Raw genomic sequence first — 27,959 nt, 5'->3', positions numbered from 1 at the left:
TTGCAAAGCAAAAGTGGCTTTGAAAAAATAAAAGGGTAATGTACATAGTGAGTGGATGTGGAAACCTAACACAACTGGTAATTGATCTTGGATCAGGAAACAGCTTTCTGTTTTTGGCACTCTTTCCACAACTGAAGCTCCAACATGCTGCAAGTGCACGATGAAATAAACACTAGTACCAACGAAAACAAGAGACAGTAACTACTACTTACCATATACAAATCCTCGTTGATGCCCAGATATTTCCCATTACCACAACCAACATCAGCCACTATTGACCCTTTTGGTAATGACTTGAGAAACTCTACAATTCGGGGCCATGGGCTATGCCTGGTACTGCTGAAGTGTCTGGCAATCTCTTCATACACCTGGTGCACATATTCTTGCTCCAGCTTGGAAGCCTCCATCTCGTTGTGGGGAAATGAAGGCTGTAACTGTCTTTGGTGTCCTTTCTGGCTGTCACAGACAGATGGGTAAACTAGACATAACAATAGATATACAAAAAAATAAAAGTTTTAAGTCATTCCTTCTTGGTTAAACTATTTAGCAAAATAGAGTTAAAAGTGAAACACTGAAGTGCAAAAAGTGTTTCACTCCTCCTTCACCTTTTAAAAACTGAGATGCAAGTCAAACTGCAGAAGTGTTTGATGACTTTAAAAGAAGCAACCTGCCTACGTATACCAGAGGCCATTTGCAGTGACCATTCACCTTGCTATGTTAATGAGGTTTATGTTTTCAAAACTGACACAGTGCCTTTGCTACCAAAGATCATGACATCACTGCAATTCAGCCTCTGAAATTCTGTTCTGAGGGCACAAATGGACTTCAATTCCATGTAATAACTGATCCACCTAGCTATTATTAGCTGTATTGCCCTAAGGCACTTACATGGCTCTATCACTGCCGATGCGACTGCTTTTCCTTCTCTAATGTACTTATTTTCATAAATTTACAGTCCCATTCAAATAAAAAAAATAACCAAAACCGACAGGAACCTGAAAAGTAGTAGCTACTTTTATTCTGTTACATTATTCCAGCACTTAAGATCCCACTGGAATGCAAGATTCCAGATGACTTGCCTGGCTCTTGAGCAAGCCAAGTGGCCAAGTGCCTCCTGTCCAGAGAAACTCCATCAGCCACACGGATGCAACCAATTCCAGCCACATAGCACACCTGACCCTGAGCCATTCAAGAATGGCTACCAGGACTGCCAAAACTATCTGAAGGGATAAACCGGTTTGCTCAAGAAAATGCTATTGATAGTAAATAACCATTTTGACTTGGAGATCACCTCAAGACACTTACTGCAATTGCAAGGGCTTCTCCTCACTTTCCTGAATGTAAATGATGTCCTTGTTTCCCTTCGATTTAGTGTTAAATCTCTAACATCAGCAGTGATTGTTCCAACTTTTCGCCCAAGCTCAGATGCTTGAATGACATCATATTTTCGTGGTGTAATCCTACAACAAAGTAGCACAAAATAAAATAATTCCATTTGCATCAGAAAAAAAGATCCATCTTTACAAGAAAGCAATTCTTAAATACTGTGACGCGTGTGATTACAACGTGCTATTTAATGTACTGCTGCGTCTGAGTTTTCAACTTATTCAATTTCAGAGAAAAATAGAGAGTAGCTGACACAAACTAATGACATTAATTAAAGCGTTATTTAATTGCGAGTAATTACATTGCCCTTCCTTCCATTTCATAAAGCCTGATGGTTTATTTTGCTAGGACTTATATTTTTTATATATTTCTTTTATATGAAAAATATGTATTTGTTAAAGATAAAATACACTATTAAAATGGTGGCTAAGGGTATAAAAGCATAGAACTAGTTGAGCTCTGTTAGCAGATTGAAGTTTCTAGTTACAAACAGGCCTCTCCAAGGAATTTTGCTTTGCGGCAGAATTGGTTTTCCATTTATTGACAACACAAGACGCAAAGAATGCAGCATTTGCGAGATTTGCTAAAATGCCTAAAGGGAGAAACTCTGCTATAGACCTTTCTTGATCAAAATCTATCAAGCAAACTGGGAGTAGAGGTTCTTAAGCTACTTCTGGATTTTGGCACTGATTTTCATGGAGCACAAAAAGATTTTTGCAAGGACATAATTCATAAAACAAACATGATTTGGAACTTTCTTGGAGTGCCAAAAGTTTCAAATAATTTTATGAGAGGCTTACATTACAAAAAAGGTCCAAACCTAAGAATTTTTAGTACCTCTATAAACGGATCTCCAAGTTGAGAAGAGGAAAACAAGGAATTAAAATGCGAAACACAGCATGGGAGAAGAGAACCAGCCACATGTAGAAACAACCACATGTAGTTTCTCATCACTTGCACATGGGAAAAGTAGATACTCTTGGAAGAACATGGAAACTCCTCAGGGAAATAGCTCAGCACTTCAAAGCTGTTACTGTCACACTGAAATGCTTCCTGAACTTTGTCATCAAGGAGATTAATGAAAAAATTTCCTCAAGGAGAAAACAAGCAAATGAACAACAACAACAAAAACCAGAACTACCAGAAAAACAAGAAACCAACAATAACACACACACCCTCCCATACCACCACATCTCTAAGGAACTGGCCTCTCAGAGAAGCCCCTTCAGAGCTGCTGACTGCAAAGTACTTGACTCCCAGCAGGACAAGTTCTCAGTATAAAACTGACTTACATATCAGTTAGCTGAGTTTAACCCTCATAGGTTGAGCCAAAGGGGTATAAAAAGGTGTCTTGCATCTTTTAATACAGTAGAACATTTAGTCTCATCTCAAATTTCTACTGGAAGATGAAGCTGCTGCCCAGCATCCGTACTTAACCAAGAAGACCGATGCAATGCCGAGCAGGCAGCCTGCACAGCGCTCCTGCGCTTTGCTGTTTGCATCTCCCCTACCGCAGGGACGCCCGTCTCAAATGCAGTCACGGGGAAAAAGGGGGCAGGTCCTTTCTGCCTGGAAATCAGGAAGCAGCACATTGATGCACCATCAAGATGTTGCAAAAAGGAGACATGGAATAGCCCCGAGAATAGAAATATCCCAAAGGTAGCCATGGAAAGGCTGGGGTCTAATAAAGAACTGCCCTGTTTGTGGCAGACAATGGAGGTACGATAAAATAATCAGCTGAGGATGCCTGAGACTCCAGGGGCAGGAGAACTTCAAATTCCGAATTTGCAGATTTTCGATTTTCTTCTGTACCTTCAACAGTCTGCTAAGCATAGTGGTTAATGTTTTCAGAAGTAATTCTTCTTTTTCAAGGTTCTAGTTTCAACCCACATTAATTTCCTTTTGCCTATACTATGAGCAAAAAGTCTAGATAAAGGCCGGACTAAAAACAGGATTCCCAATGTCAAAAATTAAATGCTGCACATCCTCTTGCTTGGCACAGAGTTCTCTCATGGAGAGAGAGTTCTCTTGCTTGGCACAGAGTTCTCTCTTTTGCTTTCCTTGATGACATTATATAACTTATTTCTTAACCATACGTTTCTCTTTCAAAGAACAGAACAAAAGTCCTTTTCCAGTGTACTCTATTAGAGTTAAAATGAAGTCTCTAATTCCCTTACTACCCAAATATAGACATTGAAACCTTTCCAGAAATATTCCAAAACTGAACTTTTTGCTCTCTAGTTTGACTTCTGAGTAGATAAAAGGCATCAGAAATGATCTTAAATACATCTTGATGTAATGTATGCAAGTGAATTAACTACACTTGCTTGCTGGATGATTAATCTTGTTGATTACAATAGCATGCTCCACTAGCACAATGGAAAGCTTACTCCAGTTGAGTATCCTCTCTCACTACTGCTTTTAAAAATATGCAGAAAAACTATTTGTAGGAAAGGTGGACAAGCAATGCTACAGGAATAACCTACACAGTAGTAGAAAGACCTGGGATCTTAATTTTAAACGTAGCTTACACCATTGGTTCTCAAAAGACAACCATGACTGGAAGATACAAGCGAATTAAGTAATAACCTAATTCTGGTTCTTGGTAGACAGGTGCAGTACCCAACTTGAACGCCTACTGGAAAGTGCTGCAAGTTCCCTGCGTCCCTTACCCGGGGAGTCTGGCTGTCCAGGCCCAGCTTGGGAAGGGCAGAGCTGGTGGCCCTGGGAGCTACTGTTAAACAGAGGCTGTGCCCCTGGGCCTTGCCCCAGATACAGCCCCTCACACGTCCCAGCTGTGCCTGTGCACTGTCAGTGCCACACTGATCAGGGCTTTGACCCCTGACTGACGTCCCAGCCCGGCCCCACGGAGCTGCCTGATGCCCGGGGATGGGGGCTGCCCCCTGGCTCCCCTGGTCAGCCACATGGAAACAGCACTATGCTCTCAGAGTTGTAGATAACCTTTCCAAAAGACAACTGACAGTGTTTGACAGGACAGAATAAGAAGCTTATAACTCTGGTTTCTGTTTTCAGTCTTGTATACCAAAAAAACAAAGGACTTCCCTGCCCTGGGCTTCGATAATGACGCATGTCTGAAACACCAGCTGCTTTGTACAACTATTTAATTTAATGAGGGAATATACAGGTGGTATAAGTGCTTTATAAAAACGAACAATGTAAAGGTCATTGGGGAGTTCATACTCACCCTTCATAATACAAATTAACCAGTAAAATTAAAAGGCAGAAAATCTTCTGCCAATAGAAGGATTTGATGTTTAATTTGCACAGAATGTCATTAGTGTCTCCAAGTGACTGCTGTAACCAGTGATAACTTGGGTCAAACAAAGGAAGAAACATTTACCATGGGCATTTCTGTCCAGTATGAGGGTTTCCATATTCTCCTGAAGTGCACTACTGTCACTCTCAGAGCTCTGCAAGGTTTTAGCCTTTTTGCCTATTTCATTGCTTCTATTGTAAGCATCACCCAGTGGTGTGGGATTTTAAAAGCATGTATTTAAACTCCAAAATAAGCAAAGCCTCAAGTCATATTTCAATAAATCTCTTTTCCAGGATCCCAGACCTGCTCAGTACAATGCAGCCTTATCAGCAGTTAAAGCATCCCTAAAGCAGCTGGGAAGAGGGCAGAAAGATTCCCCTTTGTCACCCTCATGCCCTCTGTGCAGGCAAAGTCACTCTCTCAAACCAGCCCCTTTCTAAAGCCTTTGGCATATGTGATCCAATGGGAAAAGCTGTAGGCTGAAAAGAGAGAAAGGAAATGGTGAAGCTAATTGCACTACAATCAATTCGCTGCCAGCTCAGAGTCATTGAGGACTTTCACACCGCAGATGTAAGTGAGAGCAATTTCCAAGTGAAACTTCACTTGTGACAGCAGCAAGAAACTGCAGCTCAGGGACTGGCAATTAGCCTCCTAAAATCCCCAGTTTTTTCAATTTAACCTGAGCAGCATCTGAGCAAAGGAGTTAATTTGTATAATAATTATAGAACTTTACTTTCTTTCTTTCAGAGCAATTTAAAATACAGAAATGTCATTAATGAAGCAAATAAACAATATATATTCTTCTATTATCAGCAATGCAGGGACTCTTACACATACCCATGTGTCCACAGGTATCTGGATTCTCCAGCCATCACCAATAAACTGCACCGGGGCAGCATAATTGCCACTGTGTGGCCATCGGGGTGTTTGAAATCCATCACAATCTAAAAAGAGAGAAAACCAGCCACTGTGAATGAGCACGACTTACAGAGCTTCATATACATGCCAGGCATTCTCGAGTCCTAGCTTTGTTTGCCTCTTCAATGTATTCATCAGAATATTGACACAAAGCAGCTACGTATTTCCTCAGGGAAAGCATCTCTGTCCCCAAGATCTCACCCTTTCAGCACCGTGTTCAAAAATCTGAGGCAGTCACAAATATATGTGCATATATAGATAATTAAAACACTAAATATATATACATATATTTTATTTTCACAGTAATAGCTTTCTTTGTGAGAACAGGGTAGCACTATTTAATCTCTGTGGGTACCTGTGAGGTAGGAAAGGATTACTACTCCCCAACTAAAGGCAACCGCATAAGAGGAAGAGGGGGCTCATTTGCTGTAACTGAGGCATCCGAAAGTTATGTACCCAGGGTAAGGCAGTCAGCTACTGTCTTTTTGTGAAGGCCATACAGAGAGAGACAAATATCTCCACAGAGTGATTGATTCATCCTAGTCTAAAATGTAGAGCTAAGTGATACAGAATGACCCTACGCCCTCTGGAAATGCCTAACCATTCACAGCAGATTGGGCAGAGACAGTTAACCCAGAGTAGGTAGAAAACATTGAGATAACCAGTATTAGGTGAGAGAAATAATTTCCAGCCTGCCCACATTCTTGGAGGTTTGCAGCACAACAAGCACATGCATTCTCCCAAGATCCTGACTAACATGACAACTACCAGACCACCCTCTTATTATTTGCCACCTGGCTTCTAGCCACGGCAATCTACTGAGGTAACACTTTCAGCTTTATTCCAATTTCACAGCCCAGATGGCAGCGCTGCATTTTGCTTCTGCTTGGGCTAAGAACGTTACCCTTTTACATTTCCCAAATGAGTGAAACTCTTGCTGTGGAAAATACGGAGCAGGTCATTTAAGCAAGTCAACTGACTTACAGAAGACTTAACAAAAAAAGAAAAGTGGTCAAAACTATTCAAGTCAGCAGTTCCAGCTACGCCAGAGAATTAGCACCATGAAAGTGCTGCCACCTGATTTGTAACCTACTAAATATGCAATTTAAAAGCCGATTTACTACAGTATGCAACATCAGAACAAATGAAGCAGTTCTGCTTCTGCATACAGATGCGTTTAACAAAGAAAACGGTGGTGCAATGATCAGTCATTCAGCACAAAAACCAGCAAGACAGAGACTGAACAAGCAAGACTTTTAAACACCACAAATTACCCACTTACAACATTTACTATTTAATGTTGTGCACACTGGAGCAAACTGCAGTGGCATTTACGTTTTTACGAAAAGAATTATGCCGTGGTACCACCCACATAGAATGACACAGCTCTTTCTGTTGAGCTATCTAAATTTAAGGCAAGAAATTATGAGAGTGACAAACAGTGGGGTTGAAAGGGCAAGAGAGATATGGGGGAACGGGAATAAAGCCTACCTGTGAGGTCTGATTAATGATTGTGAAACGCTTCAATAGCTACACAAATAGATGAATGGCAGCAGCTTGCTAATATAGTCCTTCCCTTGCACTTAGCAATTTCTTCTAGGTATCCTCAAAGAAGCATGGGGTGAAAAAGTCAAAGCACAGTGGCTTTACAGATCTGATGGGGAGGCTGTCCCATAAAGCATAACTAGGTGCAAGCCTCTGTAAAAAAAACATAGCTACCTGGCAAGGAGACAAAACCAGAGGACAACTAATCAGGACCAGCAAGTAAGGAAAGGAAAAGCATGAAAAGAAACGGGGAGCGAACTGGTTGGATGGAATGGGTGAGATATCTCAGTCTGTTTTTTGCCTCTCTGGCTCACTGCTGTTGGGGGAAAGGTGTGAGGGGACAAGATAGAGACCAGGTTCTTTGGAAATATGGCAGAATAAACTGAACATAAGAGTCCGTCCAGATTCCTTCCTGGAGGCTCAGTTACCCCACTGTCCCTCGTTCTGGGTCAGTAGTAGCTACAAAGCTCTGTTCTTGCAGATGATGTTCAAGAACTGCACTTTCTCCAAGGGTCAAGGAAGAGACCTCTGTGGGGTCCCCTACAATTCTAGTTCCCATTTCCCTTCAGGGCCTGGAAGAGGAGACCTCATTCCCTTTCACTTCTGTGCAGCAGGCTGGGGACTCTATCTGAAGCACTGGGAAGCAGTTCCTCCAGCTCCCTGCTTTACCTCATGTGTCTCCAATTCCTCTTTCCCCACCAGCTGCATGGACCCTGAGTCTCTTCACACAAGATGTTCCTCAACCCCTGTCCTGTTAATAACTGTGCATCCAAAACAGCAGGGGCTCAGAGTGCTCTGTAACAGCACGTTAGGAATGAGAGGCCACAAAACTATCCCTGGCAACTGGATTTTCAGGCAGAACTGGCAGGAAAATAGAGAGTAAAAGAGGAGAGTATGTCCTCCTGGCTAAATTTCAGCTATGCTAAGCCAACAAGAAATATATGAAAGAGAGTTTCTGACCGTGCAGAATTTGAGGCCGAAAAGCAGATTTTCATCTACGTAACATCTGGCAAGTATAGTCCTCAGCAGCAGAGGATCCCAGCTCTGCCCCTGCTCGCTACTTTTCTGTGGAGGAAAACCTTGTGCACTATCATTTCACACCGTATGGCTGCTCCACTTTTAAATTAATTTCATCCTTATGACAAGCCGTGATGATTTGGGGAAGAAAATATAAATAAAGGATTTACCTGCAAATGGGCAATGACATTAAGTAATTAGCAGTAACTGGAAGAGTCAAAAATCCAAATCCAAACCTAACTTTTCCTTATGAAGCCAAGATCCTCAGCTAGAATACATTGAAGTTTTGCACTTTTTCTATTAACAACAAATTTGACATCGCAATTCCAACAACCAAATTTAAGGAACCCACTGTGAACAGTTGAAGTATGTTAGCGCAATTCCTATGCTCGATTCCTTTATCTAGAGTAACTGCACCTGAACGCTTGAAGAAACCAAGCAAAAGTACTTATATCCTTTGTTTACAGTACAGTAAAGAATATTTAACCCAGAAGGGTTTTTGAAGAACTCTGCTCTTATCTCTGAAAAGCCTATTACTGACTGAAGTAGATAACATTCCCACACTTCTATATGTGTCTTTATCCTGGCAGAACATTCTAAGTTGTCACTGTCACACACATACGCACACAAAAGATTAACGCATTTGGTCCTCTTTTTAATTTACTAAGGATTCGATCAATAACGCAACTCTGCCACTGCTGAATCGATCTGCTTCATGACAGCTTCGCTCCACAGGAGATACTTCCAATTACTATTTTCGTTTTTACCCATTTTCTTTTTTCTCTTAGATGGCAGAGTCAATAAAGATCAAATTTCCAGCTAGCCCATGGTGCATCATCCACAGATTACATTCAAAAATAAAAATAGTGGGTGCTTTGATCTTATACAACTTTTACCTTCTTTCTTTGTACTATGGAAAAAAAGGTCTCTCTAAATATATCAAAAAACTTACAAGAAACAAACAGCTAATAATACCTACTTGTGGTTTTAAATAACTTGACATGATGCCGGATGTTTAAGAGAGAGTGTTTATGATGAGGGAGCATATGAAGCAGTAAACAGCTTTCAGGGCTGGCTAAACATCAAAGAGATATTCACATCACAAACATTGTTCCTGTGGCATAAAATACAGCAAGACGCAAAAACCAGGAAAGAATTCAGCATAAAAGAAAAAGGGCAGCAATGTGTTTTTTCTTAACTCCTCAGGGAATGAGAAGCCTGCACCACCTTTCTGTGCAATGGTTCTGCACTCCATGAAAGAGCAGGAGGATGGAGGTGAATGACTGGTCTATCTAATAAGTAACGATCCAAAAGCAAAAGAGAAATAATGCAATGAGGCTATAAGGGCAACATCGATAAGGATTTTACTGCTACAGTGTGAAATGACAACATTGTTTTTCTAAGCTTTGTCTCTGATGCAATTTGTATTTGATGTTAATAGACTGCCTTAGATGAAACACAGTCTAAAGCTAAAAAAAGTACAATGTGGAATGATTCTCTAGGCTCTGACATTATTTACTGAATCTTCAGAGAGCAAAGACACATTATCAGCCTACATAGCAGTTTCCCACATGTAAAACAGATGAAAAAGAATGTCTACTTCAAAGACAGCTGAGAGGTTTAAAGCCCACACATGGAGCCGTAACAACACAGTAGGGCTCTGTGCAGAGACAAGAGCCTGCTGGCTCACACAGGACTGAGGCAACCCATCAGTAATACACTGTGCCTTCCACTGCAAAAACCACGCGAAATTCCAAAATTTGGAACTCGGAAAAGTGTTGAATTCTAAGGGGAAGAAGAATGGGATTATTTTTGCTAAATAATCCATGTCATAGGAAATTTATCTTATGTAACCTATGCTGATATTTCCATCCTATATCATGGTCTCTAGCCATCCTTCAGAAAATGAGTGCAACGTTTACAATCATGATGATGAAATATTTCAGTCCTGCCTACCTCAAAAACCTCTCAGCACATGCACAGGCCTCCCCCATATCAGATTTACATCAAAGCTTACCACCTCCTGCTAAGACTGCTTATCTACTTAGACACTATGGTGATGCTAGTCAGATTCTTAATATACTTACTAAGTTTTCTTTCTTCAAAAAACATATTCAGTTTTCTATCCATGCAATGCATTACTCTCTTATTGAACTTTCTGTTTTGTTTTAAGTAGCTACCTATTTCTTCATCTTAATTGAAGGCTAGGCTATAAATTTTTAAAACCTATTTCACTATATCGACAGTACTTCATTCTTCTCTCTCTGAGGTCCCACCTTGTTATGATTTTCTTGATAACCTCACAAAGGACAGTGTATCCACTGAACAGCATACCACTGTCTCTCCTACCTACTACATATGCCATTGACTCCATGACACAAATTCTCCTTTTACAAGATTTGGGCAGTGCACAAGAAGAGGAAAACTACTGCAGTTTCTAAACTAAGTCCTGTTGGATGGAGGAGCTTCCAGTTTTCTGCAGGTCTTGTCACAGCAAGCTGGAATATACACCACTCTCGTTTTGTACCCAGGGATGCATCTCTTAAGGTTCACCAACTCCAACTGATTACAAGTTATTAGTCACCCCACTAGGTGGCTGCTGGCTCCTCACCGTGTCCAACAGCTGAGCTGCTCTGTGCAGCCTCGGTGGGGTTGGGATGCTGGTAGTACTTCTGGCAGTGTCACACCAACTTTTGACCGCTGCTGTTCCCACTCCAAATCCTCTCCCTGCTGTTACAAATTTTTATGTTTCACTCACATGTCCTGTCAAGCTGACTCTTCTGTGTTTCAAAAGCCTCTTTGTAAATCCGGGGTTACTGTTTAATCTCACTGATTGAACAGCCAGACTAAAAGAAGAACACAGGAAACTTAATCTATTAAAGACTACCCATCAAATATGCCAGTTCCTACTGACTCTGAAACTATCAAGTTTGTTTCGTACGTCAGGACAATACCTGTCCTGTCAAGGCTGAATATTAGATTCCTACATAGAAGACTTTCAATCCCTACAGTAAAAAGCAATAGCTGCAATACTTCTCCCTCTCTGCCACAACAGGTATAAAGGTCTTCTTTCTGGAAAATGCTATTCAAGCTCAGCATATGACCTTGATGTCCTTTTGTGAATCCAGAGACAAAGACTGAAGTTCTCAACAACATCATTTATTCAATTTTGCTAACATTCCATTTTCATCCTTTAATAAATTAAAGATTAAGATTAAACTCTTCCAGGACACAGAAAGGAAGAGGCTAATGCTGCTGGTATTAATTTCATTTCTTTTATTGACTTAGCCTCCTCTACAGTATTTTCATTCTTTGAGCCATATGTCCTCCCTCGCATCTGTGGGTATTACTACACTGACATACAGAGAATTGCACCCATCTACACCAGGGCAGAATGTGCCCCAAGTACATGAAATCACTCATTCTCCTTTCCAAAGGAAATTTTCGAGATTCTGTATCACTTGCTCTCTAACAGAGTACAGTTCAAAGGAGGAGCACAAGAGGACTCTTGGACATCCTGATGCCAGTGGCCTCCAGAGGGCTCAATCTGTTCAAGATCTAACGCCCAAACGTCACAAGAAAGTAGTTCTGCATCATCAAATACATCTCCTCAGACTTGCACTTAATTACTCTATGTCTTGAAAGCAAATAAAACTGTACCAAATGTCTACCAAGAAGCCATTAAACAAGTCCTTACAACACAGACATGGCTGTTCTGTAATGAGTACAACTTTATACACAAGTATGATGACATTTGCAGGATTCTGGCACACACATCTGTGCATGTGGTGCTGTGGCATATCTGTAATTCTTTCACACATTAAAAACTTGGACCTTTTCAAAAGATTTTCAATGTCCAAGTTGAAAAGAAAACACTTCAGAATTCAAAAAGAGCATATGACCTTTTGAAATCACTGATCATTTTAAAATGTCTGTGGAAACACACATTATAATCAGCAATTACCTGTATGTCTATCAACCTCTCATTAAGAATTATAACCTTTAATTCCAAGTTTTGTACAACAGAAGTGGTTTAAGTGACTGCAAATAGGGCCTCTATATAACATAAAAAATCATTGATACAGGGCAAAATGGGTCTTGACTGAGTGATACTGCCAAACATGGAATGAAGACATTCAAAATCCGCCTGGACACCTTCCTGTGTAACCTCATGTAGGTGTTCCTGCTCTGGCAGGGGGATTGGACTAGATGATCTTCCGAGGTCCCTTCCTATCCCTGACATTCTGTGATTGTGTGAAAACATCATGGTAGGAAGAGCCATTTACAGGAAGGAGGACCTGAAATGTTGACATTCAGGGCATACACTCATACCACACACTAGTGAAGCACCGACCCACCAGCTGTTGTACAACAGCCCAAGTCCTTATAGGTTCAGAGCACTTCAAGGCATGGCTAAAACATGTAGTGCATTCACAAGCCTGTAGAGTGGAAAACTGTCCTCCCTCACTCTTTACAAACATTGGGGTTGTTCATCAGACCTCTGCAGGTCTCAGCTTTCTGCTTGTAACACTGTAGTACAGGAATCCAACCTAACTATGTCACAGGGTGAGAACAGTCAATTCAGTTCAAGATTAAGACATCTGTGTTTGGGTATAGACTTTTTAAAGTCCTACTAGGGATCTGAAACTGAAACCACATACTAGATATCTAGTTTAGGCTGGACTGCGTCAGTCCCCATTGAATACAGAGGAGCTCAGCCATGCAGTGCACAGGTACACACCTCCTCGTAAACACTAAAATTCAGTGTTTTAATCGTGGACTGAATACCACTAACAACAAGCTATTAAATAAGGCACCCAAGTATGGATCCAGCAGATGCCTCAACTCTGTTTAAAACAGTCCTGTCTTATTAAAACCTGCATTATTATCACTACAATCTTGCTCTCTACAGACTGAGAAAGTAGTATGGAAATATAGCCCTGTGCCAAATATCTGTAATTCAAAAGGATGAAATAATGTGTTTACTCAGCCTGAGTTTGAAAGAAAGGTCAATGAGCCCTTCTCACAGCTCCATCTAACAACTATCCCAGAGACCATCACGATAGCAGAGAATGCCAGAATACAAGACATGCAAACTGTGCCTCCTGAACTAATTCTTGCATCATATCTCACAAGAGCTAACATGACACAGTTTCTAATCTATTGCTATAGAAACTACCATATGGCTTGTTTCTTAATCCCCTACATCTTCACTGCAAAAGGGGAATCTACTGAGGAATAAAGATCTGGCTGTGAATTTACAGAAATGGCTTAAATACATAAAGAAAAGTCATCCCTTAGTAGACAAAAATAAAAAATACACAACACCAACAAAAATAAAGAAGAAATGAAAGCCATCTTCTTGGCTAATGATGTCTCCTAGGGACATAAATTATAATTCAAAACACAGCATGACACAGAAAGACTGTTTTAAAATCATTTGAAGAAAACTGTTTTATCAATTCACACAAATGCAACCCATAGAAGTATGACACATCTGGCATATAGGTGTTATTTTAAAGCAGGTAAAATAATCAAAGAGGAAAAACATTCTGAAGTTTGGATAGGCAGTACTCCAACACTGCTGATTTTTGCCACAAGCAATGTCATCTCTTTCTTCTCTCACTCTCTCCATATGTTTGTTAACCCAATATATATTAGCTATATAATATACATTAGCTTCATATACTGCAGACAAAAGTTACACAAAGGGGCTTTACCACAGCCTCAGCATCTGGCCCTGAATTTACAGTGGTTGCATGAACGTGCATTGCAGAGAGATGTACACAGTAACAGAGGAGGGACCAGAACATCTCATGAGGAACTGTGAAGTTTCTGGTTTTCACTGTTTTCAGCTGCACCTCAGCCCTGGTTCTTTCCAACCTTCCTGCTGTTGCCCCAGCAAACAGACCAGAGCTTCATCTGCATTGCTGTGACTGCACCAAGAGGCTGCTGCCGACTTTGGTCTCTGCTAAGAGAAGGCTCTTCCCCTGGCTGGAATCAGAATCTTTTTGTCAAGTTTATCAGCATGGCAGGTTTGACAGCTCTGGCTCCAGTGCACTTTTAACTGCTCTAAATTGCCAGTTCCTCAGTGAAAATTTCCAGAGTCAACTCGACAGCAACAAGAGCTCTGTGGAGAAACTTCCAAAACACTCAACATAGCTGGAAGGAAAAACAGAACATTGCGGTATGCAAAACGCACATATTTGTAAAGATAGTATAAATGCAAACAGACTTCAAACCCCATTTGCTACACTTGCTGGTATTACAGAAGTCCAGTTGAAAGCCAAGAGAGACAATATACCACAGCAGGAGCTTAACGAGCTTGTTTCTTTGCTTATAGACCACTTGTGATTATTATTATTGACTGACCACTTGTTATTTCTACATGAAATTTGCCACAGCCTTAAAATAGGCTCCTATGACAATAGAGATGACATCACAAGCTAATGAAATTAGGTTTTTTTTTATTGAATTCCAGAACTGAAGTACAGCTGAAATGGAACAGCTAAAGATAATGACTTCTTAATACCCCAGAGTTCAGCCTGTTTGCTGTTAATTTGTGGCAGACACTAGGATTCCATTTCATGCATCAAGTGCTGATCTTCTAAAAATAACATGGAGAATAGAAATAAATTCCACTGATAAACCCCTTTCAGAAATCAAAAAATTATTTTTTAAAAAAGAAGAAATTAGTAACTACTCAAACAACAACACGCATTTCTATAAAAAAATTGAACTGTTTCAAGAATGACAATCCAAAACTCGATTAAAAAATAATTTCAGCTGTAAAAATATTAATTGAAATGTAAATTTAAATGCTCTGTTAATTTTCTTCTATTACAATTATCACATATTTCACAGGAATAAATAGCAACTTCGTATTTAAAAAATTAATTCACGTCACCACCACTGAAAAGCAGTTCATGTATCGTACACTGAGGGAGTGAAACGGAACAAGAGAATAAAAAAGGGTTTTAGCATAAAAGAGAGCAATATGATGCATCATAAACTATATTTTTTTCAAAATTTTAATCTATCTGCATATTTCCTACCACATGGAAACCAATTAGTAATCACCAGCAATAGCAAGATATTTTTTAGAGAGTACATTTGCTTCCACTGAAAAATTCAATATCTGTATTTGTGTTTCACAGAAAAGCCATAACAGCCAGACGTCTGAGAATTGGAGATGAAATGATGCTGCCTCAGCATACAAAATAAGCACAGCTCAAAAACAGCAAATATCCTGGAGACAACAGGTTATGTTAAAACAGAATCAAGTTGGTATAGGAATCTGCGGAAGTTTTCCTTCATTATTTAGCAGCTATGACCACAGTCAGAAAACTGTAAGCCATACTGCAGACTTCAAACATTTTAGAAAGTGTTTCACTCAAAGTAGGATTTTGGTGTAATTGTGAGAAAACTAACTGGAACTATACAATATTTTCCTAGCATCTCTCTGTATTTTTTCCATGTGATACTGAGTGGATGTTATTGTCAAATTCTTGCTAATTGCAATTTCTTTTGTATCTCTTTCCACATTCACCTCGAACACACTGCTGATGTAACTGCCCAGAGAAGTGCAGCGAGAACATTCTTCTCACATACCTTTCTCTACAACAACGACACAAAGAAAATGCAGGATGCTAAAGAGACCAACCAAGTGACGTGGAGAAAGCAAAGTGGCACAAACCAGGAGGGGCCACAGCTCTGCCTTCCCTTTCAGCAGCCAGAGTAACAGGCCACTTGCAAGAAACAAAACTGCTGCACAGAACGGAGTGAGGCAACTTCCCATTCCAGCAGACCCAGAAGAAATATGTCAGCAAGTCACAGCGTATTCTGCAGGCCAGAGACCCCACAGCGATCAAACAGCAGGCCACCCTTCCCTCCTCAGTGTTAAAGTGGGATGAGAGCCGATTTAGAGATAAGGCCTTGCGTGGTGCGGGACAGTGTTATGGAAAAGCACGGCAGATGACAAGTTTCTTTCTTCTGTGGAGAGGAAGGAAGGCTGGCACAAATCCAATAAAAGGGAGACAGGAGGCAAAGCTCTGCAGAAATATTTGTCCAGTATTGGCCTGCTGGTAGTAAATGCCAGGCCTTGGAGATTCATCACAGGGACAACTCGTACGAGGCACCTGGAAGCTGTAATGTCTCACCAAGATGAAAGGGGAGAAAAAAATAATATTTTTACATACAAAACTTTAAAATACAGGCTCTGTCATTGCTTAACTTCGATTTTGTTCCTCCCAAGTAGCTGAGGAGGTAGCAGATAAGGTAAGATCTCTATGCTACTGTCTTGTTTTTCAACAAATTGCTGCCATACAGCTTCCAGAGAAACAATGCCAGGATCATCATTCTGAGGGCAATTCTGTCCAAACGCTCTTCTTGTAGCATCTCAGTGCCAATCCAGATTCCTACAGTACCTGAGAAACAAATGCTTGTCTGCATTACCTGCATGCAGTGGGTATCTTGGTGTTGTTACCTTTGGCTAAAATAGGGAGTTAGCCTATAAACAACCAAGGCTGTGGAAAGAAGTGATTAAATATTACATTATAGGTTCTCTCTGCACAATTAATATGAAAGCTGGGTTAAAATAACTGACCAGGTGCAAAAGATCAGCAGGACACATAAGTATTTGCTAACTGAATCCTGCATGCAAATGGAAAAGAGTAATCCAGCACAAAGATAAAACTCAGAACAGCATGGTTACTGAATTTTCACCTTTCCCCAAAAATACAGTAAGATTGTTATAAATATTCCCATGAGGGCTGTAGACTTTGTTGCTTATCTCAGAGGGCACAATTCTACATTCAATTACATCAACGGAAACTTCTCCCTTGATTTTGACTGGTCTTGTATCTGATCCAAGCTCAATGATAGTACTTTATGGTATGGGATGCACAGAAAGAAACACACAGGACATATTTATACAGAATAAATGCAAATAGGAGAGATAGATTTATGAAGCCTAATGCATTTAACTTGTGGTGCTCAGGAGAAACTCTTGAGCAGTTTCCAAAAATGAAATACCACTTTAAATGGAACAAACCAACTAAATTTGGTATGTAGTTATAAATACAGTGCCTTTGGGCTTCCAGCTAAATTATACAGAAACCACTGCAAATCACTATTCTTCAAGAAGTGATAAAATCCATGACTGTAAGAAGGGTACAGCTCAAGAAACCTGTCTTAGGGATCTGGAAAGCACACTGCCAAGCTTCAGGAATCCTACCAGGCTCACTTGAACAAACTTCTGAACACAGCATTAGGTTGCAGTTGTTAAAATTAATGTCTCCCATTTAGGTCAAGAGACATTTTGGTTCTGCCAATCCAATCTGTTTTTAAATATCAATTGTTATTTTTAGTATTTCACCTACTAAAATCATCCTGCTAGCATGGACAGAGGAAAACCTTTGGTACAGCCACTACCAGAGTAATTCCTTAAACAGGTAAGATGTTTTCTGCCTGCTCTTAAAATAAAAATAAAGCAATGTAAATTTAAAGAGTAAATTAAACAGAATCAGCAACTAACCAAGAAAAGTGAAATAAGAGCAGGACCACAAAGTTAACACAACAATATTTCCAGTGCCTGCCCACCTTGTTAGAGCTCATACAAGACACGAAACAGGTGCTTACTTTCAAAGGCTGGGCACAATCTAGACTTTCTAAAGGCTCTGATAAATTATCTCAAGAAGCTATTACAGAAACAGCTGCTGCTAGGACACCTACAGATTCATGTTTGTTAACCAAGACAGATTAGAAATAGATTAACAGATAAGAAGCAAAAGTATAGGAAAAAAATGGTCAATTATCAGTCTGTGAGATGAGTAACATTAGGGTACCTCATCCTATCAGTTCTAGGATGACCACTGGTAATACATATTGCAAAAGGCCTGGTGGCGTTTTTCTTTGTAACATTGCTCTGCTTTCAAGGCTTAAGAGAGTCACAGGTTTTCTTTATAGGATCAAGGCACTTAATATCTGCAGGCTAAGACCTGATGAACATGTGTTCAGAGGAACTGAAGTTAGGCAGAGGTCAAGGACGATCCACACATGGCCCCATTGCTTAGCTTTGAGCCACAATTCTGACTCACAGCCCTGATTCTTCCCTTTCGCAGACATGAGGTCAGGGGCCTGGCCAGAGCATCACAGCAGTTCTCCGTATTTATACCTGGCTTCTGCAAGGCCAAGGCACAGGGCTGCAGAGCAGAGTAGGGCACTCAAGAAGGAAATGCAGAAGCGAAGGAGCAGAGAATGACAAACTTGGGGCTTCCACATCGGGGCTGGATACTAGGAAAATGAGACAGAACAACATAAATCATAGTATGGTGCCAACACACCACACTCTTCAGGAAAACTACAACTGCGCTTCACCCTCTGGCATGAGGCCAGGACAGTCCCACAGCAGTACTGGACAGAACAGGGCAGAGCTGATAAGGAAGGACCGCAGGGTGTCACCCGCTGTTTATTGGGGTAAGATCCACAGCCAGGAAGGGAAAATTCTTTTATTGGTTTGATATGCTTATAGCACTACTTAGCTCATTATAGAAATGTTACCTACCTCTGTATTTCTACAATTCTAATCAATCAAGGCTTACATGACAGCATGTAAAATGGAAATTACGAAAAGGGGAAAAACAAAATCTCAATATTGACCAAGCTCCTGCTGCACACCTACAAAAGGAAATTTGACACAGGCTTTAACTAAGATTTTTTGAGACAGCTGCAAACTTGGCCAGGCTCCTAAGATGAAATACTATAAAATTACGTATCTTTAGAGACACCAAATGGAGACACTGAAAATAACACCTAACTCAAATAAATACAGAAAATTCTCAACAGGAATTACTGTTTTGCAGCACTTTGTTCAAATTCATGGACACAGGACATATGATTTACCATTAAGCCTAATAAAAATCACTCTGAACTAATTTCACCCAATTGCCTTTCTTTGCCTACTGTGACAACTTCTAAATTAAAGTTGTATTCAATAACATAACATTGAAACTGACTTTCATTAATATTTCCATTTTTTCAGCTCCTATAAATAAAGGGTGAATGTGGTGATCTACAAAAAGCCATTAGAAGCCCACAGGCCATTCTGGAAGTCTCACTTTATTCTGCAGTTTACCAGGAAATGCCAAAGAAATGGGTCAAAACCAAAGGAATTATTAGCTCAAGACCCTCACTCTTCTTGGAGTATTATGGGAGAAGACATATCACCTGTCTCACTGCTTTGCCCTCTAACTATTTAGTGGTTTTTATAAGCCAGGGAGAAGTACAAAGTAATAGTGAGATTTTTCTCCTTCAAACCAAGTTTAATCTATCTTGTAAACTCCCTCCAAAACACAACATATTGCACCAATTAGAACAAAATTGAGCCACTTGGTTTCTCTGCGTCTCTTGACAAAGCTGTTCCACGTGACTGATAGGAAAGAAAATCTCACACCTACATTTCCACCTAATTTCAGAGAAGCGTAAGAACCTGGATTGCTGTAGGTTTTCTAATGCAAGACAAACACTGTGTTGTGAAGAATTACATAGTTATTTTCTTCTCAAGATTATTCATATTTAAAATGAACATAAATGTCACATGCCAAGAGCTATTCCTTTTTCAACATAAATCAAGTCTGCAGAAACAAATTAGACTTACAATGATTCCTCTGACAAAACAGTACAAAGTGCTTTGTCACTGGATAAACTACTTCACCACTGAGGAAAGGACTGATTCTCAACCACGTGACTTAGGCTGCAGTTGGAGACATGTCACTAGTGGTGTAACCCAGGGTCCGCACTGGGGCTAACTGTATTTTACATCTTCATTAATGACCTGGATGATGGGGCGGGGCAGAGCTCACCCTCAGCAAGTTTACAGACAATACAAAATTGGAAGGAGTGGCTGATGCACCAGATGGTTGTGCCATCGTTCAGAGGGATGTGGACAGGCTGGAGAACTGGTGCCAACAGGAACCTGAAGAACTTCAACACAGGGAAGTGCAAAGTCCTGCACCTGGTCAGGAATAATCCCAGGCACCACACGCTGGGGGCTGATCAGCCAGAAAGCAGCTTTGCCAAAAAGGCCCTTGGGGTCCTGGTGGACAAGAAGTTGAACATGAACCATCAGTGTAATCTTGCAGAAAAAAGTCCAACAGTCTCCTGGGTTACATCAGGGAGAGCACTGCCAGCAGGTCAAGGGAGGTGATCCTTCCTCTGCTCAGCACTTATGAGGATGCATCTAGAGTACTGTGTCCAGTAGTGGGACTGGACTGTGCTTCCCACTGCCAAAAAAGACACAGACTTACCTGTAGCAAGTTCAGCACAGGGCCACGAAGGTGATTAAGGAGTATCTTTACATGATGAGAGAGCTGGGACTGATCTGCTTGGAGAAGAGATGGCTCAGGCTCAGATAAGATGGCTCTTATGAATGTGTATAAATACTTGATGGGAGTGAATGCAGGAGAAGGAGTACGATTGTTCCTAGTAGTGTCTATCAATAGGACAAGAGACACTGAGCACAATTTAAAATCCATGTGATTCCATCGGAACACAATTTTTTACACCTTTTTTATTTTTAATTATGACAGAGGTCAAACACTGGAATAGGTTGCCCAGAGAAGTCTCCATCTGCAGAGATGTTTGAAAGACAACTTGACAGAGCCTTGGACAACCTGCTTTATCCAACCTGCCTGAGCAGGGGCCTTGGACTAGATGATCTCAAGAGGTCACTTCCAACTTAAACAACTCTGTGATTCTGTGAAGAAAATACAAGTTTGAGAACCTGTGCTGATAAATAAGGCACTAGGCTAGGAAGGCACTTGTGTTTAGTCCCCTGCCCTGCCACAGACCTCTTTTTCATAAGCCAAAATATTTATTTTAGTTACTAGTTTAGGCAGTCTCCTGCCTAACTCAGATCCTGAAAGGACAAGCAGACAAACAATCATAAAAAAAAGCTCTTACTAAGAATAAACTACATGAGGCATTTTGCTTTCTTTTCTTCCTCTGAAGTGTCTGGTTCACCAGCTGCCAAAGTACGATACAGAACCAGTTGAGCTGCAAAGTTACTTCTTTATGGCACTTCCTATTTAAATACGTGCGTTTATTGTTGAGGAGAATAAAGGAAAAGACATACAACTTTGTTTATGTGTGTTTTCCATTATACTGAGCCTAATTTATTTAGATTAAAAAAGCCTCATACTACAGAGACAAGATGGGATGGATACCAAAGTTTGTTGCTGTATACGCAACTCTGATTATTTATTATCAGACCATGTAAATTTTGTACATGGTAAGCTTTAAGGGAATAGAGTAATGGGCTTCACTCCTAAAACAGCTAACACACATATTACTGCAACTGATATGCACATTTTAAAATCAGATGAAGAGTTAAGTGCACAAAAACACACTGAAGAAATCATAAAAAGTTGTAAAAGTACCAGAAAGAAAAGCCATTAAATAATTTAGCATTTCATTGGCCACTGGTTTGCTTGACTACATGTGTACTTCAATTGTCTGCACCTGAAAAGTGCATTATTGGCCCATTAGTGAAAAGTCACTATCTAACAGACTGTATCCAACGCCTATGCCTGAAACATCTAGAAATTGCCCAAATCCAGCTGTTTTCGTGATTGAAATGTACACATTCCAATTTTTAACAGCATCATAATGCTCCAGGCAGTCCAGGTTTGTATTTCTCAGGTGATTAAAATCACTCTGCTTTTGGCCATCTCTGAGACCATCACAAAGGTGTGTTGTAATATAATCATCAAGAAATGCACTGCCTTTGGTGACTCATCAATGAGGTAACAGAGCATCCGTGCCAGAGTCAGCCTTTTAATTGAAATGGAAAGGGTAAGAAAGCCTGGGGCTGGTGACTGAGGCAGAACATGTGAAATCACAGCACCAATATAGTTTTTCTAAAGTAAACTAAAGTATCTTTTTTTTTTTTTTTTTTTTTTTTACAAGATCAACATAGGAACAGCTGTACACTGGGGCTACCTACTGTTGTGCTGCTCTGAATGCTCAGCACGTATTAGAAAAATTAACCTTTGCATGGATAAACTGCACAGAAGATCAATTAGAGCCCTTCTCCTAAAGAAACTGCATGAAAGAAAGAGACGTTCTCACGTGCTACTTAGCGCGGAGGTGTTGATACTGTTAAAGCCAACACTGCAGTTGAACAGAGGAGAACACACTATCTCTGAGAAAAGGCCAAGTGCAGAAGCCACATGAGGAAGTAGCCCCTAGATTTGGAGATTCCAGAACAAAAGTAGTAAGAACTCTGCTGCCACTGTGCATACCACCCTCACAACTAATCCTAAACATTCCTACTCTAGAGTGGATGCTTTTGTGAATGGTGGACAAATACCCCTACAGTCAGGCTGGGAGGACTGGCAACATTTTCAGCACATTTTCAAGTGACCAGGAACACAGAAGTGCCACTGCCACACATTCATGACAAAGCTATCCTTCCTTAGACTCAACCCTAGTCCTTGGAGCTCCACCTCCACTACACAACTTGCAAGAAGAAAGCAAGTCAATGCCAACGCCCATACTCAAGATTCAAAAAATGTCAGTGCTCAGAATATCCAGCCACGTTCCCCTCTCCGCCTAAAGAGTAAGATAAACCGAGAGCAATAATCAGTTGATGTTTTGTAACAGGAGAACACCATCGGTAATACAGGTATAACTCTATAAGCGCAAACCTCTGTGGCATCTGCATACCACTGCCAGTAAAAACAAGTAGCAGATTAGATCATTCTTCTACAGCATTCACAGCTTTTCAATGGAAAGATTCAAAAGTCAAACTTTTATTACCCACTGCGATAACCCATTCTCAGCCTTCTTAAGCTTCTAGCTATCCAGTAAAATGGGAATACACAGTAATACATGTACCACTAACAAGAACATTCAGACTAGATTATATGGACTGTTTTCAGCCATACTTATGATATGTTGCATGACTTTGTGCTAGCCCACTGTTCTTCCATTTCCCTTCCACTCTTTGTCTACATCATCCGCATATGTTGGAAGCTTGTGAGATCGGAGTCTACCTCTGCCTGCCACTACTAGCTCAGTACAGTTCAGACGTTGACTGGACCTTCTACAGGTAATAAATCTGCATTAGCCTAAACACACTGAACATAAAAATAATGTGAGGCTTATGCAGACCAGAGGGAAAAAAGGATGACACAGGGAAAAATGGAAGTAGAAACAAACAGGAGTGGTACGCTTTCTAAAATGAATAGAAAATGAAGGTCAATTGAGAACTGGATGCTAACGTTAAAAAAAATGGGGTATCATTAATATCACTGGAAAATCCTCCAATGACAACATCTCATTGCAGTTACCTATTTAATTAGCATATCACATTACCTTACATGCTCGATATTAAAGTCGTATGAGTGTGAACAGACACCATGGAAAAAACAAATTAACTTCTATTAAACAATATAAATATGGAACTTCTCAGTAAAGCGTCATCAAAACACGTATAAACATTAAGTTTACCTCAGCTCCTAAACTGAGAGAGATTATTTCATCCTCAAAAGCGGAATGTGTATCAATATGAGGAGGAATTCCTGCATAAGAAAAACCAATTAAAAAAATCAGAATAATAATAATAGAGTGCTGTCTCAGTTAGCAAGCTTTATTTCCATGGATGTCCATATAGAAAACTGGGATGTACAGCTGGAACAAACAAAACTTATCGTAAAGGAGGGAGCTGCCTTCCAAAACAATCCAGGACTGGATTACATCTGGCTTACATCCCCAGACTAGATGCACAGTTCACACAAGTGTCCTGTATAATCAGTGTCCTGTATATCTGGAAGACAGTTCAGAGCACCCAAAGGCTGCACTCATCCCCTGAGGACTCCAAATGCTCTCCTTGCTGCAGAGAGTAACTGAAATCTCTGTGCTCTCCTCTTAGGCAGTTCTGCACTTAGCATTAACAATTATGCTATGTTAGGTGATTTTGGGCCTTAGCTCATCCATGATCATTCAATCACAGAATAGTTTGGGTTGGAAGGGACCTTCAAAAGTCATCTAGTCCAACCCCCTGCAATAAGCAGGGACATGTTCAACTAGATCAGGTTGCTCGGAGTCCCGTCCAGCCTGGCCTTGAATGTCTCCAGGGATGGGGCATCTGCCACCTCTCTGGGCAACCTGGGCCAGTGTTTCACCACCCTCATTGTAAAAAATTTCTTCCCCTGTATCTGATAATGCATTTCTCCCTTACTTTTTTCACAGAGAAGGAATCATTGCAAATACTCGCTCTCTCACTACACAAATGATTGTGTTAAGGGTCTCAGCTTCAGAATTAGGACATACTACCACAAATGGAGGCACCGCCAGGATCAAACCCTGCCTCCGCTTTGCAGTTCCCAGGAGAACTCCACACATCATTGCCAGGCTAACCCCTAAGGCAGCACATTTGTCAGTGTGTGTATGAGCAACATGTAGCTGAGAATTGCCAAAGCAGCCAGCAATTCTTTTTTTTCATTTTCTTTCAGATCTGCTAATCAGAAAGGAACTGCCATCCCCCACAGCTCGTGCCACCCATTTGAATGCCAGGTGCTGAAACAGCAGCAAGCATGTCACAGCAAGATCTCACTGCATGGTGGGGAACTGCAGCCAGCAGTGGAGCAAGGCCAGCAGAGCCCAGGGGAGTTGCAACTGCACCTTCCTTGGACACTATAGCAGACCCAGACAGCGTAACTCCTATGCGATCCAAACCAAAACAGTTATATTTGTTTATTAAAAACTCTACCCACATTAATTTTGGATATTATTGAATTTCTGAGCTGAAAACATTTTTTCCTAACAGTGACATTCAGCCGTATAAGGCAACCTTATTTTATGCCAAAATTTACTATTCCATTAGTTCTGGTGAAAGCAATACAAGTGTTTTATGAGGCAAACATTTAATCTGAAATAAAATCAATGAGACTTGAAAACCAAGGACACATATCTGTTTCTGTTGCTCATAACTTTACCTCAGCATAAAGCACTGAAACTCTGCCTTCAGATGAGCACTAAAGTCAGCACAATTCACTGTGCAACAGGGCAACATGGGCAGCTGTCTTCAGTGTCACCCAGACAATTCCATCAAGATCACTGACCTACCTGCTTCTCTTACTCCATATACGCAGCACATAAACACAGTCATCTAAACATTCAAAAGTGGATAGGGACCTTCAAATATAGATCTACCACTTTAAGCATTATTAGGACCCTGAATGAAAAAGTGCCCTCAAAAAGGAACTCATTTAATGTGTCTTAAGCGTCGCCACTACAGCTTAGATGGCCAAAGTCATCAGTCACTCTTTAAAATACCTAGTACAATTTCTAGTGACAATCTGACTCAGAACACAGATATTAAAGGTATTAATCTGACAGCATTCTGGCTCATTCATATCCTAATGATTTGCACTTCAGAAAGGGTATTTTGCTTTGGGTTCTTTGTTTTTTTGGTTTGGAGGGTGAGGAGCAGTTGGTTTTGGTTTTTGTTGTTGTTGGTGTGTTTTGGTTTGGGTTTATTTCTTTGGTTTTGTTTTTTAAATTGCTTCTTTTCTTGATAGAAATCTATAACTCTAACTAATCTCCTCTGATGTCCCAGCCAGAAATACATGACTATATCAATTTAACAGATTGTCATATACATAAACCAATAGAAATATGGTTTTCAGACCCCTGTTTGGCAGACACTGTATTAGCTGTCAGACATTAATTCTGAAAGAAAAGCTGTTGTCCTTTCCTCCTAAGGACAAATGAAATACCCACTCTAGAAAGGAAGCCAGATATTTAGCCTTGATGACTGACCTTTGCAAAAAGCACAGAACATGATTTATTCCTTAGAGGTGTGACTAGAAGCAAATGTCTCTTTGATGTCTCCAGTTTGGGAAAGATTACAGAAACACAGTAATTCCTTATTCCTCAGATAAGGGAATACTGCTTGTATTACTTATGAGTCCATATATATTAACATTCTATTTTATGTACTAACAGCAAGAGCCGTTGCCTGGAGACTATGCACAGTACATACACGGATAAAGAAGAGTTTGGAGTGAAAAGTGCACTAGAGTACAAAACCAAACATGATTACAGCTTTTTATATCTGGTTTCCTTGTTATGGCCTCGGACTTAAACACCATCCATTTCCATAGCAGTGGCATAAAAAAAGGTACTTCTAAACACAAGCTCCCAGGTTCAGAAAACAGCATGAAGACTTTATTTTTGATTCAAAGCATCTCTGATCCCAGAGAAAATACACTAAGCAGGTCCTTAAATCCTGTCCCTACATCGTGTCACATTTAGATGCTGTTCTCTTCCAGTCTTCAGTTAAGTTGTACTGGTTTGGCTGGGGCAGAGTTAATTTTCTTCACTGTAGTCAGTATGGGGTTATGTTTTGGATTTTTGATAAAAACAGTGTTGATAACTGCCTGTACCATGACATTCAACCTCAACCCATGAGTTTTCTCACTTTTATCCTTCCATTTCTACTCCTTATCTCAATGAGGGGGAGTCAGCAAGTGGCTGTGTGGTGCTTAGTTGCCTACCAGCATTAAACTACAATGTAAGGCAAAGAGCTCAACATTTTTGAAAGACAAATAAACTTACCTTGTCCAGGTTCATACTGATTTACAGTCAGCTGATCAGGCTTATGTTTGATATATCCCTGTTTCAAGCACTTCTCCAAGAATAGGTTGCAAATTTCAGGAAGACCTAGTTATAGAAACAAAATTGTAAGCAAGACAAGAAAGCTTTTTTACATTTTTATCCTTTCTTTTTACAATAAATACAACAACTGGACAAAATACAAAGAAACAGATTCAAAGATACGTAAGTCCATCTTTAATAATGATCAGTCTGCATTTGCTGTAACACACACACACATCAGAAATGGGGTCCCGTTCTGCAAGTCTGATATATTTACAACATGTCACAATTAGGAAGGCCATTCCCCAAAGGCCTCTGCATTCAGAAGTAGCTCAGGCCTAACTCCTCACAAATGCAAACCGCACTATCTCAGCACATAAAAAAAAAGCATATCAAATCAGAGACAAAGTTTCCAGCAACTATGGTAAAAACGTTGCAGTCAAGAAGGAAAATTATTTCACAGAAAGTCAGAAGTTGTGCATAGAGCTCTCTAAAAAATTTATCCCCTAAAAATCTATTACTGAATTAGATTAAGTATCACCAAGAAATCTGCTGAAATTAAACTGGTTTTGAAACGGGAATGAAAGTTACAGTTCTTCACTGAATCTTTGGTTTGCTGTTTTACCTGAAGACTCCATTGTAAACTTCTGCTCAAGGTAACACCCACAAACATGTTAGTAGCCTTCCTTTCATCAATCTGTTGACTTCTATTTTTCAGTTTTTCTCCCACAATGAAGTGTTTCTCAATTAAGCTTTTCTCACAAAAAATATTTTAGCTGTGTGACTAGAAAACAGCTCAAATATCATTGCTTTTATGATTACATAGCTTCACTGTTAAAACCAAAGGGTAACCAGAATCCTTCTGTTGGAAGCTACACCCACCCAGTACATATGCATCACCTTAAACACCTTCACGTTTTATAGGAACTTAACTCCCCTATTTTACTGTTTTTAAGTTTAAGACTATAAGATGACTCACTCGCTTTGCTCTGACTCACAACTCTCAACACCAAATAAGAGTTATTGAAACCTTTTCAAATCTGCTTTCAGTCCAAAAGAAATTTTATTTTGGTTTGCATCTAGCAACCTTCCAGCTAGTCAAGATAAATATACACAGCAATATACGTCGCAACCCCCAAACAAGTATGCAATTTGT

The 27,959-nt window shown here is 40.2% G+C and overlaps 1 protein-coding gene across 3 annotated transcripts in view; it reads right to left on the bottom strand.

Moving 5' to 3' along the window:
* ALKBH8 (alkB homolog 8, tRNA methyltransferase) overlaps nucleotides 1-27,959 on the bottom strand; it is a 45,331-nt gene that overhangs the window by 10,213 nt on the left and 7,159 nt on the right. For all 3 annotated transcript variants that reach the window (XM_082052974.1, XM_082052975.1, XM_082052976.1), the window contains 5 exons: nucleotides 26,765-26,869; nucleotides 23,654-23,724; nucleotides 5,501-5,607; nucleotides 1,306-1,460; nucleotides 213-478 (listed from right to left, as the gene is read on the bottom strand). In XM_082052974.1, the coding sequence (XP_081909100.1) occupies nucleotides 213-478; nucleotides 1,306-1,460; nucleotides 5,501-5,607; nucleotides 23,654-23,724; nucleotides 26,765-26,869 (704 nt within the window). The remainder of the gene's footprint in view (nucleotides 1-212; nucleotides 479-1,305; nucleotides 1,461-5,500; nucleotides 5,608-23,653; nucleotides 23,725-26,764; nucleotides 26,870-27,959) is intronic.

The sequence above is a fragment of the Streptopelia decaocto genome, assembly GCF_964273445.1.
Source record: "Streptopelia decaocto genome assembly, chromosome: 1".
NCBI lineage: Eukaryota > Metazoa > Chordata > Aves > Columbiformes > Columbidae > Streptopelia > Streptopelia decaocto.
This window is presented reverse-complemented; position numbering and strand designations above follow the sequence as displayed.